This window comes from Salminus brasiliensis, chromosome 18, assembly GCF_030463535.1.
Source record: "Salminus brasiliensis chromosome 18, fSalBra1.hap2, whole genome shotgun sequence".
In the NCBI taxonomy this organism is placed as follows: Eukaryota; Metazoa; Chordata; class Actinopteri; order Characiformes; family Bryconidae; genus Salminus; species Salminus brasiliensis.
The window spans coordinates 12,699,457-12,719,907 of NC_132895.1; the positions used below are offsets into that span (position 1 = coordinate 12,699,457).

At 39.6% G+C, this 20,451-nt stretch overlaps 1 protein-coding gene across 1 annotated transcript in view; it reads left to right on the forward strand.

Annotated features, from left to right (window-relative positions):
* rai14 (retinoic acid induced 14) overlaps positions 1-20,451 on the forward strand; it is a 41,269-nt gene that overhangs the window by 15,734 nt on the left and 5,084 nt on the right. Inside the window, exons 2-13 of the mRNA XM_072662688.1 lie at positions 5,263-5,393; positions 8,857-8,945; positions 9,133-9,197; positions 10,812-10,869; positions 12,581-12,651; positions 16,829-16,935; positions 17,103-17,290; positions 18,276-18,301; positions 18,734-18,820; positions 19,286-19,375; positions 19,504-19,627; positions 20,123-20,220. Of these exons, the coding sequence (XP_072518789.1) occupies positions 5,263-5,393; positions 8,857-8,945; positions 9,133-9,197; positions 10,812-10,869; positions 12,581-12,651; positions 16,829-16,935; positions 17,103-17,290; positions 18,276-18,301; positions 18,734-18,820; positions 19,286-19,375; positions 19,504-19,627; positions 20,123-20,220 (1,134 nt within the window). The remainder of the gene's footprint in view (positions 1-5,262; positions 5,394-8,856; positions 8,946-9,132; positions 9,198-10,811; positions 10,870-12,580; positions 12,652-16,828; positions 16,936-17,102; positions 17,291-18,275; positions 18,302-18,733; positions 18,821-19,285; positions 19,376-19,503; positions 19,628-20,122; positions 20,221-20,451) is intronic.

A 20,451-nucleotide genomic window follows, 5' to 3' on the forward strand; every position in this document is an offset into this window, starting at 1 on the left:
ATGTTTGCTTAGAACTTATTTAGATTAATATTTTGGATCACAGCAGTTAGAACCAAGAACTAGAGCTGGATAGGGAATTAAAATAGCCTATACCTGATTCAATAAAATATGATCTGGATTGGGCCTAATACGGTCCAGTGCATCCATCTCTATTGTGTATCATAAAAACTAAAAATACAACATTAAAATACAATTTCAATTGTGCTCTAAATATAGAACAATGCATGCTCTGAAAATAACACTGCACAATCAGCAAGAAAGGAAGTCATGGATTGTGGATATGCTGAATGAAACATGGTAGCTCACAAATTCTACACACTGTTAAGCTTCACTTTAGCCAATTAAAATGTTCATGCTCTGATTTAAACCAGGGTAAAAAAAAAAAAAATCCGAGCTGTAGACATAAAGTTGCCCTGTCCTTTGACTTGCCACGTTTGTATACAAAGTAGAAGTGAGATTCTGTCACTGTTGAAAGCCTTGTGCATGAGCACGATTCTGAAGCCTTTTTAGGTTTATATTACTGGACTACTTAGTTTACACTACACATGCTGGCTGTCCTGTGTTGCTTAAATATTGGTCTGTTGAGGAAGAATTTAATCAGATAAGAGTTAAATGTTTACATTAACACATGGGTGGAGATTGTTTGTTACATGTTTCCTGATCCCTCATGGGTTCAAGTCTCTCGGCTCCGTTTCTGATAAGGTTAAGTGTTGCTGTTTCTGGCTGGATCACAGCTTGGTGTGATAGTTTATGGAACCTTTTTTTATTTTTTATTTTATTTGGGCTCGGAATTCAGTCATTTTTAGTCACCAGAGCTGACCAATAATGGGTTATTCAGAAATAGTTTGAGTGGATGGATTTCTTTTCTTCGTGGGCTACGGGCTTTAAACAGTGTGCCAGTGTACAATGAGACCATTTCGTTACTCTGTCTTTTGGAAGCCTGTTCCAAGAGTGCCAAGAGCGCTGAACTTCACATCTTCATATGCTGAATAACACCACAAACAGACTTGCTGTGGTGTGTTTGTTTACCGGCTGGTTGGCAAGCACAACTGCCTCCCTAAGCTATCATTGCAAAAATTGGAGGTGCTTGGACAGACTCTATCATTTCTGTTTCTCTCAGCCTTAAATGAAGAATGTTTATTTGGTTTTGTTGACATGTTTGAAGTATGAATCTAGAAATCCATCCACGTATTCCTGTGCAGATCTGCTGGGATGCTGTTTTCAGCGGTTCAGAAATGGGAACAGACTCTTAATTTCTATTCACTGTAGGACTGTGTACATGACATACAACATGCCACACACTAGGTTACTAGGTTACTACTGTATTTCACTGTCCTCCTCATGCTTACAGATCCGGAGCTGTCAATTTGATGACGAGAAAAGCTCGAACTAAGTCACATGGAAAGGTCTTATTGTTGCTGTTGGGCAAAATCTTGAATTTTCATTTTTGTCATTGTCACTTTTTTGACAGTTTGAATCTGGCAGTTGTTCACATTGCAGCCATATTTCAGGATGAATGGGCCAATAGAAATGCTACAGGATGACTGGGATTTGAACATTCATCCCTTTTACATTAATTTCCACTGAAATTAAAAAGGTCTTTACTTCTCTTGTAAAGTTATAATTTTGAAGATTCACATTTTATGTGACTGAAGGTTTTCTGTTATATTGTTTAAAGGTGTTACACATGCAGTACTGTGCAGAGATTTCAGGCACCTAGGCGCATTATTTAAAAGTATTTATTGTAAACTTATTTAGCAATAAGAGTTTTTTTTGTTGTTATTGTTTGTCAAAACTACAGATTGCAAAACTAAATACAGTAAAAAGTATCAAGAAATTCTCATTTTGAGGAAAGTTGTTCATCTTGTGAGCTAGTTTGATGAACAAAGCTTGGTTCCAGTGCCCCAGCTAGTGCATGAATGTGTTCAATTCCATCACCAGCTCAGATTCTGATTCAGATTCTCATTCGGTTTTGGAACGTTATTGTCTGTAATTACAGGCCAGACGTTTTTCTTTGATGTGCTGCAACACGTACAACATACCACTTATATACATACAGTCATTACACATACTCAGACATATTCAGACCTCCTTTAAAGAACATGCAATACATACTAGTAATAATATACTTAAAAATCAATCCACAATATACCTTCTTGATATTTCATACATTTCACAATATATACTGCCATGGTTATTAAAACAGCTCTCCTCATTTATCATCATTTTATTATTTAATACAATGCTGTAAAACCACTGCTTTTTGTACGAATGTTATTTATATTTAATATTAGTATTTTGAGTAAATATACACCTACTGCCCAAATAAGGAGTTTGTTTTTTCCACAGGTGCAAGTCTTTTGGTGCAGTATGTATATGTTAAATAATATGGTTAAAGTCAAAGTACCATATATATTTTCTTTAAGTGACCAATTTTAATTAAGTTGTCACTGTCACGTGCCTTCCAAGTGACAAATGTATGGTGTATGGTAAGGAAATACATATATTTTAACATATATTTGAATTCTGTGTATTGCTGTGTCAGATTTCTGCATGGGATCAATGTACCAATAGAAATACTCCAGAATGACTTGGAATAACACAATTTTACATTGATTTCCACTATAAGTTTAAAAAGGTCCTTCTTTCTCCTGTAAAGTTTTTTGGGATACAAGGTTTTTGCAGGACAGAGATGATATGTTAAATGCAGCTACATTGCATGTAATGTAGCAACAACAGGAGAAACAGTGACCATGAATAAGGCCGTGTCCACGTGTCAGCTTTAATGTAATTCACTTCTCTTACACAGCCTTTTTTTATGCTGGTCAGTATAACCATTTCAGTAATTCCTGGTGCTGTGGAAAGGTTCTCCTGCTTTTGTTTTTTAATCTGCGTACACACACACACTTGTCAGTCAGTGTACACAGTTCTACATCTTATCTGCAAGTGTGCTGATTGATACAGCAACAACAGCTTATTTTACAGCTTTTTTTAAAGAGAATTTGTGTTGATTAGAGCACTGACTGATCTCCCACTGTCGCAGCGTGGCTCAAAATAATTAATGCAAATATAATTGGAGGACGTCTTCTTATTTTTTTATTTTATTAAAGAAGTTAATGAATTTGTTTTGGGTTGCGGTTCAGCTGCACCCGCTGACTTCTAGTAGTAGGTCAGAGAGAAGCAGTTTACAAATATAGCAGTGAGTTTTCCATAGTCTGTCAGTAGGCCGTGTAGTGTTGCAGAGCCTTTCCGAAAATAGTGACCGACTCGAGCAACGGCCGCTGCGTTTTGTCCGCTGACCTCTGTGGTGTTTCCTGCTGCTGCTGTAAACACGGCCTTTCCTCAGCTGACGGTTTACAATGAAATGCGAAGCTAGAGAGCAGTGTCAACCAGTAATGGTCAAATGTAGATTACTTAACACATTTCATGCAATCTCTGTAACATAATATAGAGAATGCAAAGAATTAATAAATAAAAAAATAAAAAGGCAAAGTCAAACACTTATGCACCAAGAAGCTGTGAGCATTACATCTTTCTTTTTTATATTGAAAGCAAAATTGTCTTTTCTTGTTTGTTTATTTGTTGTGTGTTTATTGCAGTGCAGAGGGAAATACGTCTGTCCCCATTTGACTCCGTGGCCTTCTCAGGTTGTTCTGCATTCTCAAGCATGGCACGTCTTTAGTGGTACAGTGTTATTGTGCACTGCTCTCTTTATTTTTGCCTTCAAGTTCCATTCCATGAATTGTTGTAATGGGTTTTCGTGGCATTGAAGCATTCGTCAATTCAAAAAATAGTACTGTTTATTTCCCTTTTTGTTGTAGAACTATGCAGCCTTATGTGCTGATTCATTGGTATTCTACTTTAGTAGTCTCTCTGTCATTTTGTATTATGAAGCTACTATTTCATTTCAGTGTGGTGGAAGATGATGTGATAGTTTGTGACTGAGTGAAATAAATGAAAGAATAAACGCTTTATCATGTTTTTGGAAATTTCTGGTATAAGAAAATTGTAATAGAGTGGGTAAAAGTGTCCTCTGTATTCACTCAAGGTTTCTTCAGAGCAACATACGATCAGTGGATTGGGCCTGAAATCTTTGTGGCATGGATTCCACAAGATTTTGGAAACTTTCCTTTGACTTGGTTGCATGATGCAAATTCCTGCAGTAGCCCTTTCATGCTATGAAGCTCCCATTCTGCCACATCCCAAAGCTGTTCCATTGAGTTCAGATTTGGAAACTGGGAAGACCACTGAAGAACACTGACTGAATTCTTAGTAATGTTCATGAAGCCAGTTTGAGACCGCTTTTGCTTTGTTTTGTGGTGCATTCGCATGCTGGAAGTAGCTGTTAGAAGTTGGGTAAATTGTGCAGGGATGCACATGGTCAGCAAAAATACTCAGATAGCCTGCGGTGGCATTCAAGCGATGGTTGATTGGAATTAAGAAGTTAAAAATGTGCCAAGAAAACTAGACCATCTAGACACAGAGCAGGTTGGGTCCATGGATACATGCACCAAGTTCTTATCCTAGGCAAAATGACTGGCTTGGGAAACATTGAGATTCATTAGAATGCTTTAATGGTCACCATAATTTTTATAGCCTTTCTCTCTGCTCAAACCAGTCTGCCCATTCACTATTGACCTTCAACAAGGTGTGTCTGTCTGCAGAACTGTCACTCACTGATTGTTTTTATTTTATTGCACCATTCTGAGTAAACTCTAGAGACTGTTATGTTGATCCCAGGAGATCAGCAGTTATATAAATAATACTCAAGCCAGCCCTTTCTACTTGAACAATTATGCCATGCTCAAAATCACTGAGGTCACATTTTTAATCCTTATTCTGATTGTTGATGTGAGGTAGCTAATGACATGAATGAGTAGGTGTACGGGTGTCCTTAATGAAATGTGTGGTAACTGTATCTGTTGGCTAAGATCAATTAACTGATACATCTGTGCATGCATGTATTTAGCAGTTTCAGCAAATATCCTGTAAATAAATCATGAAGATTTAATAACTGTTCCCTTTCTCAGTCTTTCGCAAAACTCAGAACATTGCTAAAATATCCTTCCTCCCTATGGAATGAGGGGAAATAAGAGCTAATAACATACTTTTGCAAGTCAGAAATATGTTATTAAATCCTTTATATTATGGTCAAACTGTTGTGAGCCAATGGTGTGGTTTCTATACTGGCAACCCTTGTTTTATCTGCTCTATTAGAATATGATTGTAATGAGACTTGACTGTTGCGATTCTTGCCCTCAGGCCCACGAATGGAGCAAGAATGATGAGCGTCTCCTCAGTGCCGTGGAGCATGGAGAGACCGACAAGGTCAGCTCCCTCCTGTCAAAGAAAGGAACCAGTGCCACCAAACTGGACAGCGAGGGCAAATCTGCGTGAGTACCGGGATGGCGTGCTATTGATCCGTGCACTTTCAGACACTGTAGTCACGAATCTTAACTTCGGTTCAACAGCATTCCTAATGGATGTTTTTGTATTGATTTTTTTTTTCCCCTCACAGTACTGTTCATAGAGTAAGCACATTTAAACAATAATGCTTTTCAGAAATCCCAGTGTTTGCAGTTTGCAGTGAAAATGGAAATTGAAAGCCTGGGGTAAGATCAGCATTGCTCCTGAATTGGACATTACGGAGGCATTGCTTCTGTATTTAATGTGCATTTTTGTTTAGCTGTGAATTTTGTGCCTGCAGGCAGACATGCTCACATTTTGTAATCTGATTTAGAGTGCATTTTCCATTTAGCACCTTTTGCTAATTTCTAAAGCCCTTCTGGGTGCCCAGAATGTGCTGAGTGAAACAAGTACAAAACCATAAAAGCCAGTCTTCGGGAACCTCATACTGACATTAGCATTTTCCACATGGACAGGGAGACTAATTTTACGCTGTGGGACTTTTTAATTCTAAGTTGCTTTATATTGGAGCAGTGTTTAGTCAAAAAGCACAACAGTTTAGTTCAGTGTATTTCAGCGTGAGTGCTGTAACATTTTATTGTCTATTCTGATGCTCAGTGTCCAAATATGTTGAAAATAACGTTACAGCAGCTGCAGAAATGTATGTGTCCGTTTTAGATGTCCATTTTAGCATCCATTTTCCTATGGGGTTCTGGTGCAGCATTGTCTGCGATTCCAGCCCCAGACAAACAGATAAAGACCCCCTGGGTTGACCTCTTTACTACAGATGCAGTGCAATCAGACACTCCCGACCTGAATTGGTCCTCAATGAACTGTCTTCATTCAACTGACTTTGAGTGGAAACACGGTCATAAGCTTACAATAACCCTTTATCTCACCATATGAAGAGAGACCATTGTGTTGGGTCTCTGGCAGCTTCGTAAACTGGAGGGATGCATACAGGCCACAGCCTTGCGTGACATTCCTGAACAGTCATAATACCATGAACATGTCGAATAGATTAGATCAAGACCAAGATTTTAGCTGTTGAATTCAGATGCTCATTTAGTTGTGTGCCCGAGTTCACAGAAGTCAGTGAATATTTAGGAGTATGTTGAAAACTATTACTCACAGTTTCTGTTTATATTTATTCCTCATGCAACATTATGATTGTATCTGAGAGAAAATAAACAAGGAGAGTAGAGATCAGGCGCTGTTCAGGAATCTCTGATATGTAGCCTATTTCTGGATGAAGAAATGATGTTTGGCTCAGTAGCCTAAACATTTTTGGCTCAGCTGTTTTTTTTCTAAACCACTTCAGCGTAACAATGCTTGATATCTTCATTGATGTCTTCATTGTCCTGGATTGACCCGTCTATAGTGCTGACGTATGGGATCCCTTACGTAATGCACTCCAGAGAATCATTAGAATGTCATGAATAGTTCCAGCTTGGTGCTTAGAGATTTACTGCAGTTAAGACTGATCAACTTTGATTCAGAGTCGTCCTTGTTTTGCCATTGCAGTGCCTCTGAGTCTTTCAAGCCTCTGTGCTGAAAAGAGAGAGCTGAGAGATTGAGACTGAGATGGTAAAATTCATTAAAGTGCCAAGAGATCGCTGTTAAATTACCATAAATCTAAACTAAAGCTGCAGGACTTGTTAAGAAAGATAATTGACACGTTTTCCCATGAGCCAGGAATTCTAAAAGTTTCAGGAAGTTTTCAAAATATGCACTTTATACTTGACTGACAAATATATTGGCTTAATTATTAAAAGTGCCCTTATGCATGTTTCTAGCCTCCAGCACCGTCTGACACACCTACGTGTGTGTGTGTGTGTGTGTGTTTGTGTGTTTGTGTGTGTGTGTGTGTGTGTGTGTGTGTGTGTGTGTCATGCCTGCCCCATCTATCAACATGAAAAACGGATTGACCTAGTGCTTCACATTAGCCCTTGTATTCACACACCAGTGAACACAGTTCTGCAGTTCTGCCCTTAAGAGATCGCTCATGCATCTAATGCATGTTGGTGGCCTACCTTTTAAAAACAAGTGACACATTCATGCTGTGTTGTCATAATGACACAAATGCAGTCAGGTCCATAACTATTTGGACAGTGGCACAATTTTTTGCAATCTTGATTTTGTACATCACCTCAACGGATTTTAAATGAAGCAGTCAAGATGTGGTTGAAGTGAAGAGGGAAGAGGGAAGAACACATTGCAGTAACAGTTTAGAAATCATTCCTTATACTCCCTCCATTTTCACTGAAAAGTAATTGGACAGTTGACTGATGATGAAAGCAGTCTCATGACAAGGTGTGTCCTGTTTTCTTGTTATTTCACGATAAATACAGTAGATAAAAGCTCTGGAGTTGATTCTAAGTGTGGAAGTTGATACCAAGTTGAAATGGTGTTCATTAGGCTGCAAAAACAAAACAGACCTGTCAGAGCCCATTCTTTTTAAGTCTATTATTAAAAAGAAGGAATGCACACTGGAAAGCTCAGCAACACCAAAAACATGGAAGACCATAAAAGACAACTAGAGCTGCTGCAATTAATCGATGTAATCAGTGATGCACTGCATCTAATTAAACAGCACTAAATACACTCTCTGTAATGAACTGTGTAGTTGGTCGAGGTTCTATGAGCTTGCCTGATCACAAAAATAAAATTGATCATGTTTCTTTAAAATCTTGTCTTTTTGCCCACCAAAGTTTTGATGGCATGCATGATCACCTGAGGAGAAAACAAACTGCTGCTATTCTGGACAATGGACCGCTAGAAAGGGCAAGACCGCTACAACTGTTGTCTGTTTATGCTTATTAATTAGTCGGGAAGCTTTTTAAAATGTATTGTTCTTGTAGCTGCTGCTGGTGTGTGTTCGTGCACTTTGGGCTTGACTGGGTATAAAACCATTTCCAATTATTAGATCATTTTAAGCACATTTCTTCATCTAGGGTGTGCCTTACATGCACAAAATACCCCACTGCACCTCTGACTGTCACACTGGACTTCCCAGTTAAAGTTTTAATGTTTTAGTTACATTTTAATGTGTAAATGTTTGTTTACTATTTATTTGCATACTTCTTTGTACAGATGCACTGTTTTTGGTGTCACAATAAATGGATTTTATAATTGATAGCCACTAATGACTTTTTTTCTTTAAATTAATCTACCATAAAGATAATGAAAGTCATTGATCTTAGAATTCTTATCTTAATAATGGAAAAAACACATCTAGTCAGGTCAGGAACACTTTTTGTTGAAGTATCGCATTTCCATCACTTCATTTCACATCCACAAGTTGAGAGTAGAGGGATAACTACAAAAAAACAGCATTGTCCAAATACTTATTGACTTCACTGTAAATAAAATGTGCAAGTATGTGCACCATGAAACTGTGCTGAGCTGTGCCCATTCTACTATAACTCTGTCTGTGTCTCTCTCCCTCAGTTTGCATGTAGCTGCCACTCGAGGTCAGGCAGAGTGCCTGGCTGTCATTCTGGCCCATGGAGCTGACGTTTCTGTGGTGGATGCTTCAGGTTAGGCTCTAACTTTCTCGTTCTACTTTTCTTTTCTTGTTTCCGGTGTGTAGAAACAACCAAAAGAAGGCCAAGACCATTTTTTTAAACAGCTTTCTCATACATACTTCACTGTTTAAGTCATTTAAAGCATGCAGAATGTAGATCCATGGGGAAATTTACTTCTGTTTTTTCCTGTCTGCTCTAGGTTTTAGTGCTTTACACCTTGCTGCCAAAAACAACCATCAGGATTGTGCCAAAAAATTGATACAGGTAAAAGTAGGGTTGCAGATTACTCCTAAGAAAGCTCATATATCCCTGCTGTCCAGACAGGAGGCAGTTTGATTCACTGTGTCAATATGAAGGTACTTGTAATAACTTACCAGTGTTACTTGACAGAGTCAGACATGAAGTCCACAGGAACGAGACTCTCATGCCTTTTGTTTTATACTCAGAAATAATTGAGGTGATGTTACTGCATAAATGATGTTGTATTTAAACACTTGCATGCATCTGGAGAGGATATGGTGCAGGCTGCATAATAGATTGACTGTAAATGGAGTTACAACATGAATAAGCCTTATACACAGCTGAACCTCAGGCCTAATAAGTGTTCTCATAAGATGTGATCTGACGTGTACTATAGCTGTTGCTGCTGCTTTTGCTTTACGTTCATTAAACTTTAAAGTTTTGCTACACTGTACAAATCTTTTTGACAGAGCACATTATGTCGTGTGTTAGGGCAAGGCTTGTAGGGTATTTGTGTAAGGCCTGGAATTGATAAATAAAATTCTGTGCCATTTTAATTATTCACACCCATCAACACCAGTTCTATCAGCCCCTGTGTGAGCTGTATTGTGTGGCCAGTGTGTGGTTAACTCCATGCAAATCATGTGAATATGTGAGCAGCCCACGCTGCCTGTTAACACAGCTAGTGACTCCTATGGCTGCATGACTTTGCATCTTTTACACTGCCCAATGTTACTCACTCATGCCTGTTCTGACAAGTAATGCAGTTCTGCTGTAGTAAAACAAGGCTTTTTAGTCATTTTGGGGGTTTGTGGATACCAAGGCAATGCAAAAAGCAAAATATTTCAATTGTATTCCTACATATTTCGATTAAATAAACACAAAAAGAACATCTGTGTTTGGTCAGAAAGCTCCCGGCATGCAATAAAGAAATCACTGACCGGTTAGAGGCTTGGCTTGTTGTATCAGTTTGTGAAGACCCATATTCAATTTTGGGCAGCTCTCATATGCTGAGCAGCATCCAGTGCGAACATTTCAGGAAGTATCCTTGCAGACTGCAATAAAAATGTACTTCTGTATCTCCTTCTTCATGCGCACTTCCTCGGGTCAAGGCAAACCTATTCATCCACCATAAATCAAGCTTCAACTGAAATTGCAAAGATTGCTGTCGGCAAATCCTTCAAGAGGGACAACAGCCTTCAGCTCACAGCTTGTCAGAAAATTGAGGCATGTCCACGCATAAAAATATCTGAGCCCAACCATTTCCGACCTCTTGCATCCATCCTTCCATCCATTACTCGTATCAATTACAGGATGTCAGTGATTACAGTTAATCATGTATCCACACTGGATCCACTTGGTTGCTTGAGTCAGATCTGATTTATCATGTCTCTTGTGTTAATGATTGTCAAATTAAAGTCTTGTGCTTCTTCAGGCATGCCACCTGTTAAATATTTCATAGGAGGAAGTGCCATTAGTGTTTTCAAAAAAGTCTGCTTAAGGCAGCTTTTTTATTTATTTATTTTTTAATCTAAAGTTTCTAATTGGCATCCAGTGAGATCTTGGGGCAAAAGATGTTCCTCAGAAGCACCTTTGATTTGTGACATTTGTGATATGATGCTGTGTTTGGCCCTACAGAGCAAATGTGTGGTCGACGCTCTTGACAGTGCTGGGAGGACGGCTCTTCATCATGCAGGTAAGAGACTCTGAAGGCACGTGTGTCTAGACTACTGACTGCTTCTTGCTGTCTGGAGTTTTAACTTTTAGTCTGGATACATCTTTTGTTTGTGGGGTTTTTTTTGTTGTTTTTTTTGTTTTTTTTCCCCTTCCAGTTATGTAAGTACGATAGAAGATCCTTTGTGTTTGCTGTCGTTTGATTGTGTTTTTTTGGCCTGATACCTCTCAGCAGGGCTCCTTCTTTCTCAGCACTGAAAGAGCTGTTATTTAAGCATGACTGTACCAGGCTGCCAGTCGAAGACATGTGAGGTCATGGGCGTCACATTTGTTTTCCATTTTTAGAGGTCTTTTCTGTTGAGAAATTGCTCCCCAGCAGTTCCTCCCTGCATAGAGCTTATGCAGTACTGACAAAGTGACATTACGCCTGCTGATAATTCAGCTATTTAACAAGGGTTTGGGTTTGCTCCATTTGAAAAACTATGTAGCAGCGCTTTGAGAGCTTTTAGCCACCTGGAGGACAAACCTGCCGCTGACAGGATATCATTTTGTCAGGGGGAAACTGGGGGTTAAAGAGAACAGCCAAATCATAGTTTCATTGTATTTACAGGGAACAGACACACCACCTGTGTGCCAGTCAAAGATAATTGCTGGCTGCTTTTGAGACCGTAGGACATGGATGAGTAATTGATGTCGGGTGCAGCGATGATTGTGAGGGGTGGGGGGGGAGGGTATGTTCTGTACTAGGAGTCAGGTTGTGTGTCTTCATGGGAGAGTTTTAAAGGTGCCAAAGAATGCACTTAGAGTTATTTGATGTATAAATGGTAAGTGTATGACTTTGGTTAAGGCAAAAAAAAGATTGGACGCCTATTTACAACCCTGTTATTTTGCCTGATCTTTTTTATGGATAGTGCGGCGCACAATCTGTAAGTTCTGCTGTTATTGGCAGGTTCAGCTGCACTACGAGCTCGCAGAAGCTGCGTATCATAGCATAGTTTTAACCCTGGCTAGAAACAAAACAAAAATCCTGTAATTATTCTTAGCAAGTTTTACCAGATAGTGTTGCTGTCCTCTCATTGTGTGCTCTCAGCCCAATGTGCTTTTAACCAGCTGAAGAGGTTGTAGCTGGTTAGGTTTTTGCTTTGCCCACACTTGCTTCCCAAGTTTGGGCTTTCTCGAATTTTACCAATTTAAATAAATAAATAAAAGCCTTCAGATTTGTGTTTAGCTCCAGTTTGGTTCAGCTGAGGTAGTTATTTTGCTTTCAGGTGGTTCAAGGCTAGCATTAGCTTTTAGCCACAGCTTTCATTTCATCGTGTGCCGAATTTAAGCTTCCCTTCTATGGACACTGGCACAGGAAAAGCTGTGGTCACAAGGCCTGATTCATGTATTTTCATAACTAGTCTAGAGGTACTGGGCTGCTCTTTAGTGTCAACACCACCATATTCTCCAAAAGTCACCACCATGTTTTACAATTTGCCCGCTTTGATTTGGGCTTTCACTAGTGGGCTGGGCATATGTACATTCGGGGGTGGGGGGGGGGGGGTGTTTGGGGTTTACAGTATGCCACTTCCATGTACTAAACTCTCAATACATTCTAGGGAAAGTTAAACATTGTTTAAAGTTAGCACTGGATTATCAGAATGCTCTGTGCATATGTTTTATCTTTGTCTGATGTAGCAGAAAATTTGATTTAAGCAAGTTCCTGTTGTTTTATTTCCCCTGTCTTACAGCTGCCAGTGGAAGCATTGTGATTGTTCAGCTTCTGTGTGACCACAAATGTCCTGTCAATCTCAAAGACACGGTATGTATGACGTTCCAGACTGTTTTGTACATTTCATTATTTATTTATAATTTACAATTACCGAAGTTCATCAATAGAAATCCTACCCGTACTTCACACTTCATTGGACACAGTCCGAATGTGCCTGTGGTGTACCTCAAACATGTAATAACACACACAGCCACTTACCGACTATGTTCTCTTGGGATTAGGCTCTGTGTTTGGTTGTGGTGATGTGAGTCTCCCAGTGGCAGACTTGAGGTCTCCATGAGAAGGAGATTGCTATGTCCGTTTTTTTTCTTTCTTTCTTTCTTTCTTTTTCTGTTTCTCCCTCTGGTGGGCATCAGGCCACTTGTTAAGCTTTTTCCTGTCTGGTTTCTGCCAAGAACACCGATTCTCATTGTAATTATCCACACTTTCCTCTACTCTCTGTAGCACTGACCTTATTTATTTTGCTGCACATTGTGCCACAGATGAGTCAACATGTGCAGCCTTGCTCCTAATGAGAGCACTGTGAGTCAAATCACTTGAGCAGAGTCAAATGAAACAAAAGGTTTGTTATTTAACACAACTGACTCTTGAGTATCTCTTAACATGTCTGTCGTAATTGAGAACGAAATGGATTGGATTTGTTGCCTTAATACTTCGTTTAGCCTTGGATTAACATGATTGCGAAATGCCATTCTCGCCCCATTTTTATTTTTTCTCCTGATGCAATACCTGAGAAATGCTTATACTGTGTCAAACACAATCAACATGGTGCTTCGATTTACTGATGTATGATTTGGAGAAGGGGCGTGTAACTAATTCTCTGGGTGCATGTTGGTCAGAAACAAGGTTTGTTTGATTAGGCCGTAAACAACCCAATGCATCAAGTTGTTTTAAAGCAGTGAACTTGCAGTGTGGAAGATCTTATACCTCTGACTACCTTGGTCATTAAATCAAATTATGTTGCACTCTGTCTGGCCTGCCATGCACAATGGCAAACAAACTAAACTATCTTCATTCTGTTGTTTATGCTACAGTCATGGAGGGAGCTCTGCAGGCTGTGCTCTGAGCAGAATCAAAGCAAAACCGATGTTAAATGTAATTCAGCAGTCGCTATAGTGCACCATAGTCTCTGATCAATCTCCGAGACAAGCTCTGCACATTTGTTTCTGGTTCCTCCCTCCTACTGTCATGCTGTTTTGATCTCAGTACCTGCTCTCTGCTGGAAGCCCAGAACTTCAAAACGTATATTGCTGTGATGCCTTGCTGGGATCAGACGATTACAATTGAGCTTTGATGCCCACCGACAAGGAACTCTGGGAGTTCCTTGGGTGGATCCTTGTGCTCAAAAGCCAAGCCAGTGAAAATGACAGAGCTGTAGAGTAGTGATGCGTGTCCGCCCTCGCAGAGACTTTTTTTTTTTCCTTCTACGCTGATTTTCCAATTTGCATCTTCATCGTTGCACAAGCTGGCCAGAATTTCTGTTTAAGCAAGGTCCAAATTCAGAGCATGAAGCTTGCATTTGGAACAAATTTTTTCCTTTTTTGGAAAGAGGCATGCCAACCTGCCAATCATTATGATTGGTCTGTATGCGCTTTTGAATAAATGCCACAAAATGCTGCAATAAGGAAGGAAACTGTTGATAAAACCCCCAAAAATGTGGTGAATATGAAGAAACTGAGCCTCCATATTGACAAAAAAGCAAAAGTGCTTCAGAAAAGTAACTTTGCAAACACAAGTTCTCTCTAAACCTGTTTTAGAGCAAAGAGCAAATCATGGCCTTTTTGCAGCGCGTCACGTAAGCAAAACCAACATTTGGTGTTACGTTGCCAAAAACCTTGGTTTTGATGATCATTATTCCATTAGTTTCTCATATTCATGAGTGTCCAAGGGGAGCGGATTTAATTCAGTAGATTTTAACTCAACCCACCAGGGTTTAGTCGGCCCTGATGCTATGATGCACTACAGATTAAATTAGTTTTCATTGTTTGGTGCAAAGATCATTTCTGTCAGCGGTACAGCTCAATTTGGGTATCTCTAAATGAAGAAACTGAACATTAGCCAGTAATAGCAAAAGCTAATTCCACTATAATCTAGCCAGTAAGATTAGAACTGAGCTAAAATGTTCTGCTAGAGTGCCTGAAAAAGTCTGACCGTGTCGTACATGGTGCTAAACACACACAGCACTTTACTAATGTGTAATGGTCTGAAAATAGCCCATCAAATAACTGACTGACCCCTCCCTCTATGTTGGTTTAAACTGTAGCCATAACATTCTTTGGCTCTTAACGTCAAGCGCTAGCGTTACACATGGCTCAAATGTCAGTTTGTTAAATTGGTCACCCAGCTCTGGAGTTCTTTCCAGTACAAATGCCAGGTCAGACGTACTTTATATAGATCTGTACTTTTAAAGGGGAATTCCACCAGTGTTTGGTTTATTTATTTATTTATTTATTTTTGGGACAAAATTCAATTAATGTAAACACAATAGCAAAGTGGTGAGATTTGAACTGGTGGATTGTGGAGAAATTGTACCTCTTCCAGTAGTAAATATTGGAACTAGGGTCTGCAGTGTTAATAAAGCAAAATACCTTTTTCATTAACTTTCTAAAACCACAAGTGGGCTTGAGCTTGTCGCCTTGGTTTGTAATGATATGTTAATAACAATAACATATCAGTCAATTTGGGCAAAAAAACAACAACTCCTAACTAAATATCTAAATATAGATTTTGGCATGTTCATAACATTTTCATTTGATGTTTTTAGGTAACGTTTAGAAGCATTAAATACCTTTCACCTCCACTGTAAACAGTTCTAAATTGGGACTTCTTTTTCTTACAGTGGCATATTTTTCAGCAAACTGCTCTGATTGTGTTTATATCTTAATGATCTTATTACACATGCATTTAAAAAATGAAATTTTTGTTGTTACACTTTCTTTCACGCACACAACTTAGGTAACCTTGCAGGTACATGATGCAGCACCTTAATGCGAGAAGGTCGTGATGGTCAATAAGTGAAGGCTTACTCGAACTTGAATTCAGAAAACACTTTAAAGGACAATTTTATGGTTTTGCTCAGTAAAATCTCATACATGCATTCTAAAACTCACTAAAAACAAGCTTCCATGCACCTTGACATGGGGCAAAGCCGGTTTTTACTATGAATTAGGAGTAAGAGGGCTTCAGTGCCCCAACACCTAGGTGGTAAAATCCACACCATGTTGATAGAGTTGACATTCAGAAACACAACTGACCCGATTTGGCCCATACAACATACTGAGAATAAAAAGCTAGTAGACAAAACTCACTAAGGCTAAGTTCACATTACCGGGCTGAAGTGACTCGATGTGAGACAGATATTCGACTCTAAATCTGATTCCTGTTTCTCTGTATGAATAACTATCCCACTTCTTACAATACAGTACTTTCTACTGGTTAGGTTTTGTCAGCATAACGACATGTGTGTATTTAACCAATATTAAGGACAGAACAACATTTAAAAGCCTGTGTGCTGCACCAGAAACATGTGAAATGAAACACTGCTAATTCCTAAGCAATTATCTGTTGTGAATTCCGCACAACACAGACAAAGTGGCAAAACTGAGGCGACAAACAGAAATGTATCGGTGTGTGCGTGCTCGCCATTTCAGGTCACCTACATTTATGACTGTGAACTGTCAAGATGAGCGAGAATCAGAATTGATTAATGAGGCTAGTATGTGATTGGGGGTTTCTGAGCATATAAATTTAGCTAGCATGTCAAAATACATTTTTATCTGTGAGATTTCTGGGCTGAGCTTTTATCATGTCACTGAGTTCAGGCTAAAGCTTAGCTCAGGCTCTTTAAATGTACTTTTGATGAGGTGTCACTTTCCAGTACTGGGCTAATTGGCATAGCCCACGTTGACCTTTGGGGGGTGGAGGGGCAGCTTTTAATCCTCTCTTTGAGGGCTCTCCCTGGCGGAGGAGATCTGCTGTTTTAAACTGGTTTTAATTGTCTTCCCTAAGCTGCATCATTTCCACAGCAACTCCTTATTTCTCCCCTGAGTGTGTTGCAGTAGCACACGTTTTTTTTTTCAGTGTACATTTATCATCATCAAAGCTGCATCTTAGTGATTTAGATTGGCTGCATGCTTTTTTTTTTTTTGAATTTCTGTCCATGTTTGATCTCCTGAATGAGTGAATTTTTGCACTGCCTTCCCTTTAGGACGGATTCACCCCCTTGCTGTTGTCAGCGAGACATGCACACGCAGAGGTGTGTCGCAGCCTGCTGGAATGGGGAGCTGACGTCAACGTCTGTGATAAGAACGGCAGGTGGGCCCCCTAGAAATCCTTTCTATTGAAAGTTTGTGTTTTAGTATCAGCTGAGTTTGTTTCCGCTGTGTGATACAAAATCAAAGGGTCAGTCCTTCAGTGTGAGTGGGGTGAAGGCTTTTTGGGGTCATGGCTACATGAGTGACTGACTGATGTAAATCCTGCAGGACTGCTGTGATGCTGGCCAGCGAGAGCAGCTGTGCTGCTGCAGTAGAGGTGCTGGTGCAGAGAGGAGCAGACCTGTGCATGATCGATTCTCTGGGCCACGACGTCCTCCACTATGCCAAGTTGTCCGGCAGCAGCGAGGTCCGAGCCATAATCAACGCTGCCCTCCACCGGCAGCAGTCCGAGCCAGGTGATTACTGCTTAATCTCAAAGGCACTCCAACACAAATCTCCTTTTAAAAAACCCATCAGCTCTAAGAAAAACAATGGTGTTGTCTTTTCTCGTGCACATTTTCCATTTTCTAGACAACATCATCTGATATCCATTCGAATAACATTTTATTAAAAAAAAAAAAAAAAAAAGCCCAGCCATGTTCATGGCAACTTGTGCAGGTTGAGCTGAGTTTTCGGGGCTACAGACAGTATGAGTCACTTGGGCTGAAATTCTGTGTAGAGCTGAAAACGACATTTCACAGCCACAGGAATGTTCTTAACGCTTCAGGAGGAAAGTGCTTACAAGGTAAGGGCATGCTGGTTTAGGGCAGTAAAACAAAAACCTATTAAGCAAGCTGTAGTCGAAACATGACTCAGAAAGCTTTTTTCTTTTTTAATAGACTAAAGGTCTGGGGTAGCCAGTGAATTATGTACTCTTGTATAACATAAAGCTGAGAAAGCGTACCAACTACTGTTGGAAGTAGGCACTTGGATCATCTTTTGAACAGAATAATAAACACTTGAGCTGTTTGCTTTGTGAGCCTTTCCGTAGTAAAGTAAGACACAAGACGTCCTTGAGCTATTTGCTGTGTCTGTCTTTTCTTTTAAAAAGTTCTCACCCATGAAAGAGCTGTTGTGGGTGGACTTTCATGAGCAGAGTCTGAGCCATTGTGCCATTATTTTCCCTCATTTGGTCAAAGCGGTGTGCACACGCCTCCCTGTTCACTAAACTCTTATTGGTCCAGCATTGCCATCTTGTGGTGGTTAGGTACTGCTTCCTCAGATTCTTCACTTTCTCACCCAGAGTTAGTCACACTGGAGAACTGTGAATATAATGAAAGATGAAAAGATGAATACAACCATAATTACAATGGGAAGCAAGCAATGACATTGGATTTTTATTTCATTTCACACTCCCACTCCATTTTTTTTTTCTTTTTTTTTTTCCCCTCATAAAAGCAGATAAGAGTTCAAGCAGAACGCCGCAGGTAAGCTACTTGTTTTCATACATTTTTTTTTTATTACTTCTGCATTTTATTCTGTTACTTTTTCCTTTATGATTCATGCATCATTGCATTTGCAAACCATTGCTATTCCCTAAATTCTCAAAGTTTATATATAATATTGGGTCACAGTTTTCTGTTCCTTGCTGCTGTTGTAGTTACATAATTGAGCTCTTCCAGTGTTGTGCTATACAGTTATGATGGCAGAAGAGTAGAAATATTCTTGTAAAAATCCTCTAATGCAACATGCATGAGCACGTCTCTCACACTGTAGATGGGGAAACCTCTTCCCGGTTAGATTCTTAAATTTAGCTCCTTATTTATATAATTCTATTCTATTACTAACAGCTCTAAATCCACTGGTTTGCTCTCTCTTTTTTGTTGTCTCTTTTCACTCTCTTACTCACACAATCTCAGCATGATCATGTGGCTAAGTTAAATGAGGAGAGAAGCACAACCCCCAAAAAACGAAAAGCACCCCCACCTCCTATTAGCCCAGACCAGGTAAAAGCACATCATGTACTCAGTCTATCAAATTGCCTTCACTGCTCTTCCGTATGCATTTAAAGTACTTAAAAGCCCCAGTCAGGATGTGTGGTGTGTTAAAAAAAAAAAAATCAACAAAAAAACCACAAGTGAATTATTAAAGTCTTTGTCTGATTGAATTAAGTCAAGCTTTTCTTTTTTTTTCCCAGAGCTTCAGATATTTGCTTATGTCCTACACTTTGAAGACCGATAGAAAACCCTGCCTTGTTGAATAACTTATATAATGCTTAAATAACTGATCTGTTCACATCCTGATTGGGGTTTGACATTAATAGCACATGAAGCTATTGAGTCATTAGTTTATTTGACATTTTCATTTCTGACTTGTTAGTTAGAATAAATTATGGTCAATCATTGTCTTTGTAAAGTTCTGTTTAGTTTGGCTCTTTATGTCTTTTGGGACCTTTTTTCTCCCTCTTTCAGTTTCCTGGCATGGTCTCGCCACCTTATTTGACCCCAACCGAAACTCCAGTATCAAGTAAAAGTGATTCATCCAAAAGGTTCAATTACAAGGTAAAGTACACTGTGGTCACCCAAGCCATACTTATCAATTTTGAGCTAGACTGAACAGCACCCCCTAAGGGAATTGCTCCTTGGTGCGTCCATTCTTGTAACTTTATCGCTGTGCTGTGACTTTGCAGGAGGAGGAACTGAGGACCGTTGCACTAAAAGAGGAGATAGAGAAGCTGCAGGAAGAGAAGAGTATGCTGCTGGAGACCATTGAAGATCTAAAGCAGATTGTGGAGCAGACTGAGCCCAAGGCGAGTACAGCACAGCCCTTTAATATTCCCTCATGTGGCTGCCGCTTTGATCCTCAGCCACTTGCTCTCTCTGGAACCCATTTTAACAACTGCAACTTCTGGCCCTAGCCAGGTAAAGGACCTTGCTTAAGGGAACTCGACAGCAGACCTCTCTCATCGATGCCGCTAGACCCAGCTGTTTTGTTTTTGAGTTGGGCTCATTCAGATAGGCTCTGATCTCATTTGCATTTCAACGGCATCATATCTGTGACCCATATCCCTTGTTTTTTGTACTATGGTTGGTTGTCAGATCACTCTAAAGCTTTTAAATGTGTGTGATGTTCAGTAATGACATTTCTGCCACTGGTGATGGGGATTTTGCCATGATCAAGAAGTGTGATCAGAGGGGGCACACATTGTATTTGCTGTTGATGGTGAATTAATGAGATTTATTTTTTGCTCCAGATGTAATAAAGAGGTCTTCAAGTAAACACTGTTGGTTTCCTGTGTTGACAGCCAGAGCACTGTGGGAATGTTGACTCAACATTGGTTGCAAGCTTGCAAGCAAAGGTGGCTTCCCTTTCCCTGGAAAACCAGCAGCTTGCCCAGATAATCAAGGTAATTGCTTCATAGTAGAATGATCTTCTAAGCTGTATTGTCATAAACACTGGTAATTTGTCTTGCACTATAAAATTCATAGTTTGCACATTCTCCCGATGCTGCTTTAGTTAAAAGAAGAGGTTATTTCTGGGCCTGGAGTACCGCTGCCCTGCATGTTAGTGTTTTCTCTGCCTGAACACACCCAATTAACCTTGGGAAGGCCTTGATCATTGGTTCATTAGTTGTATC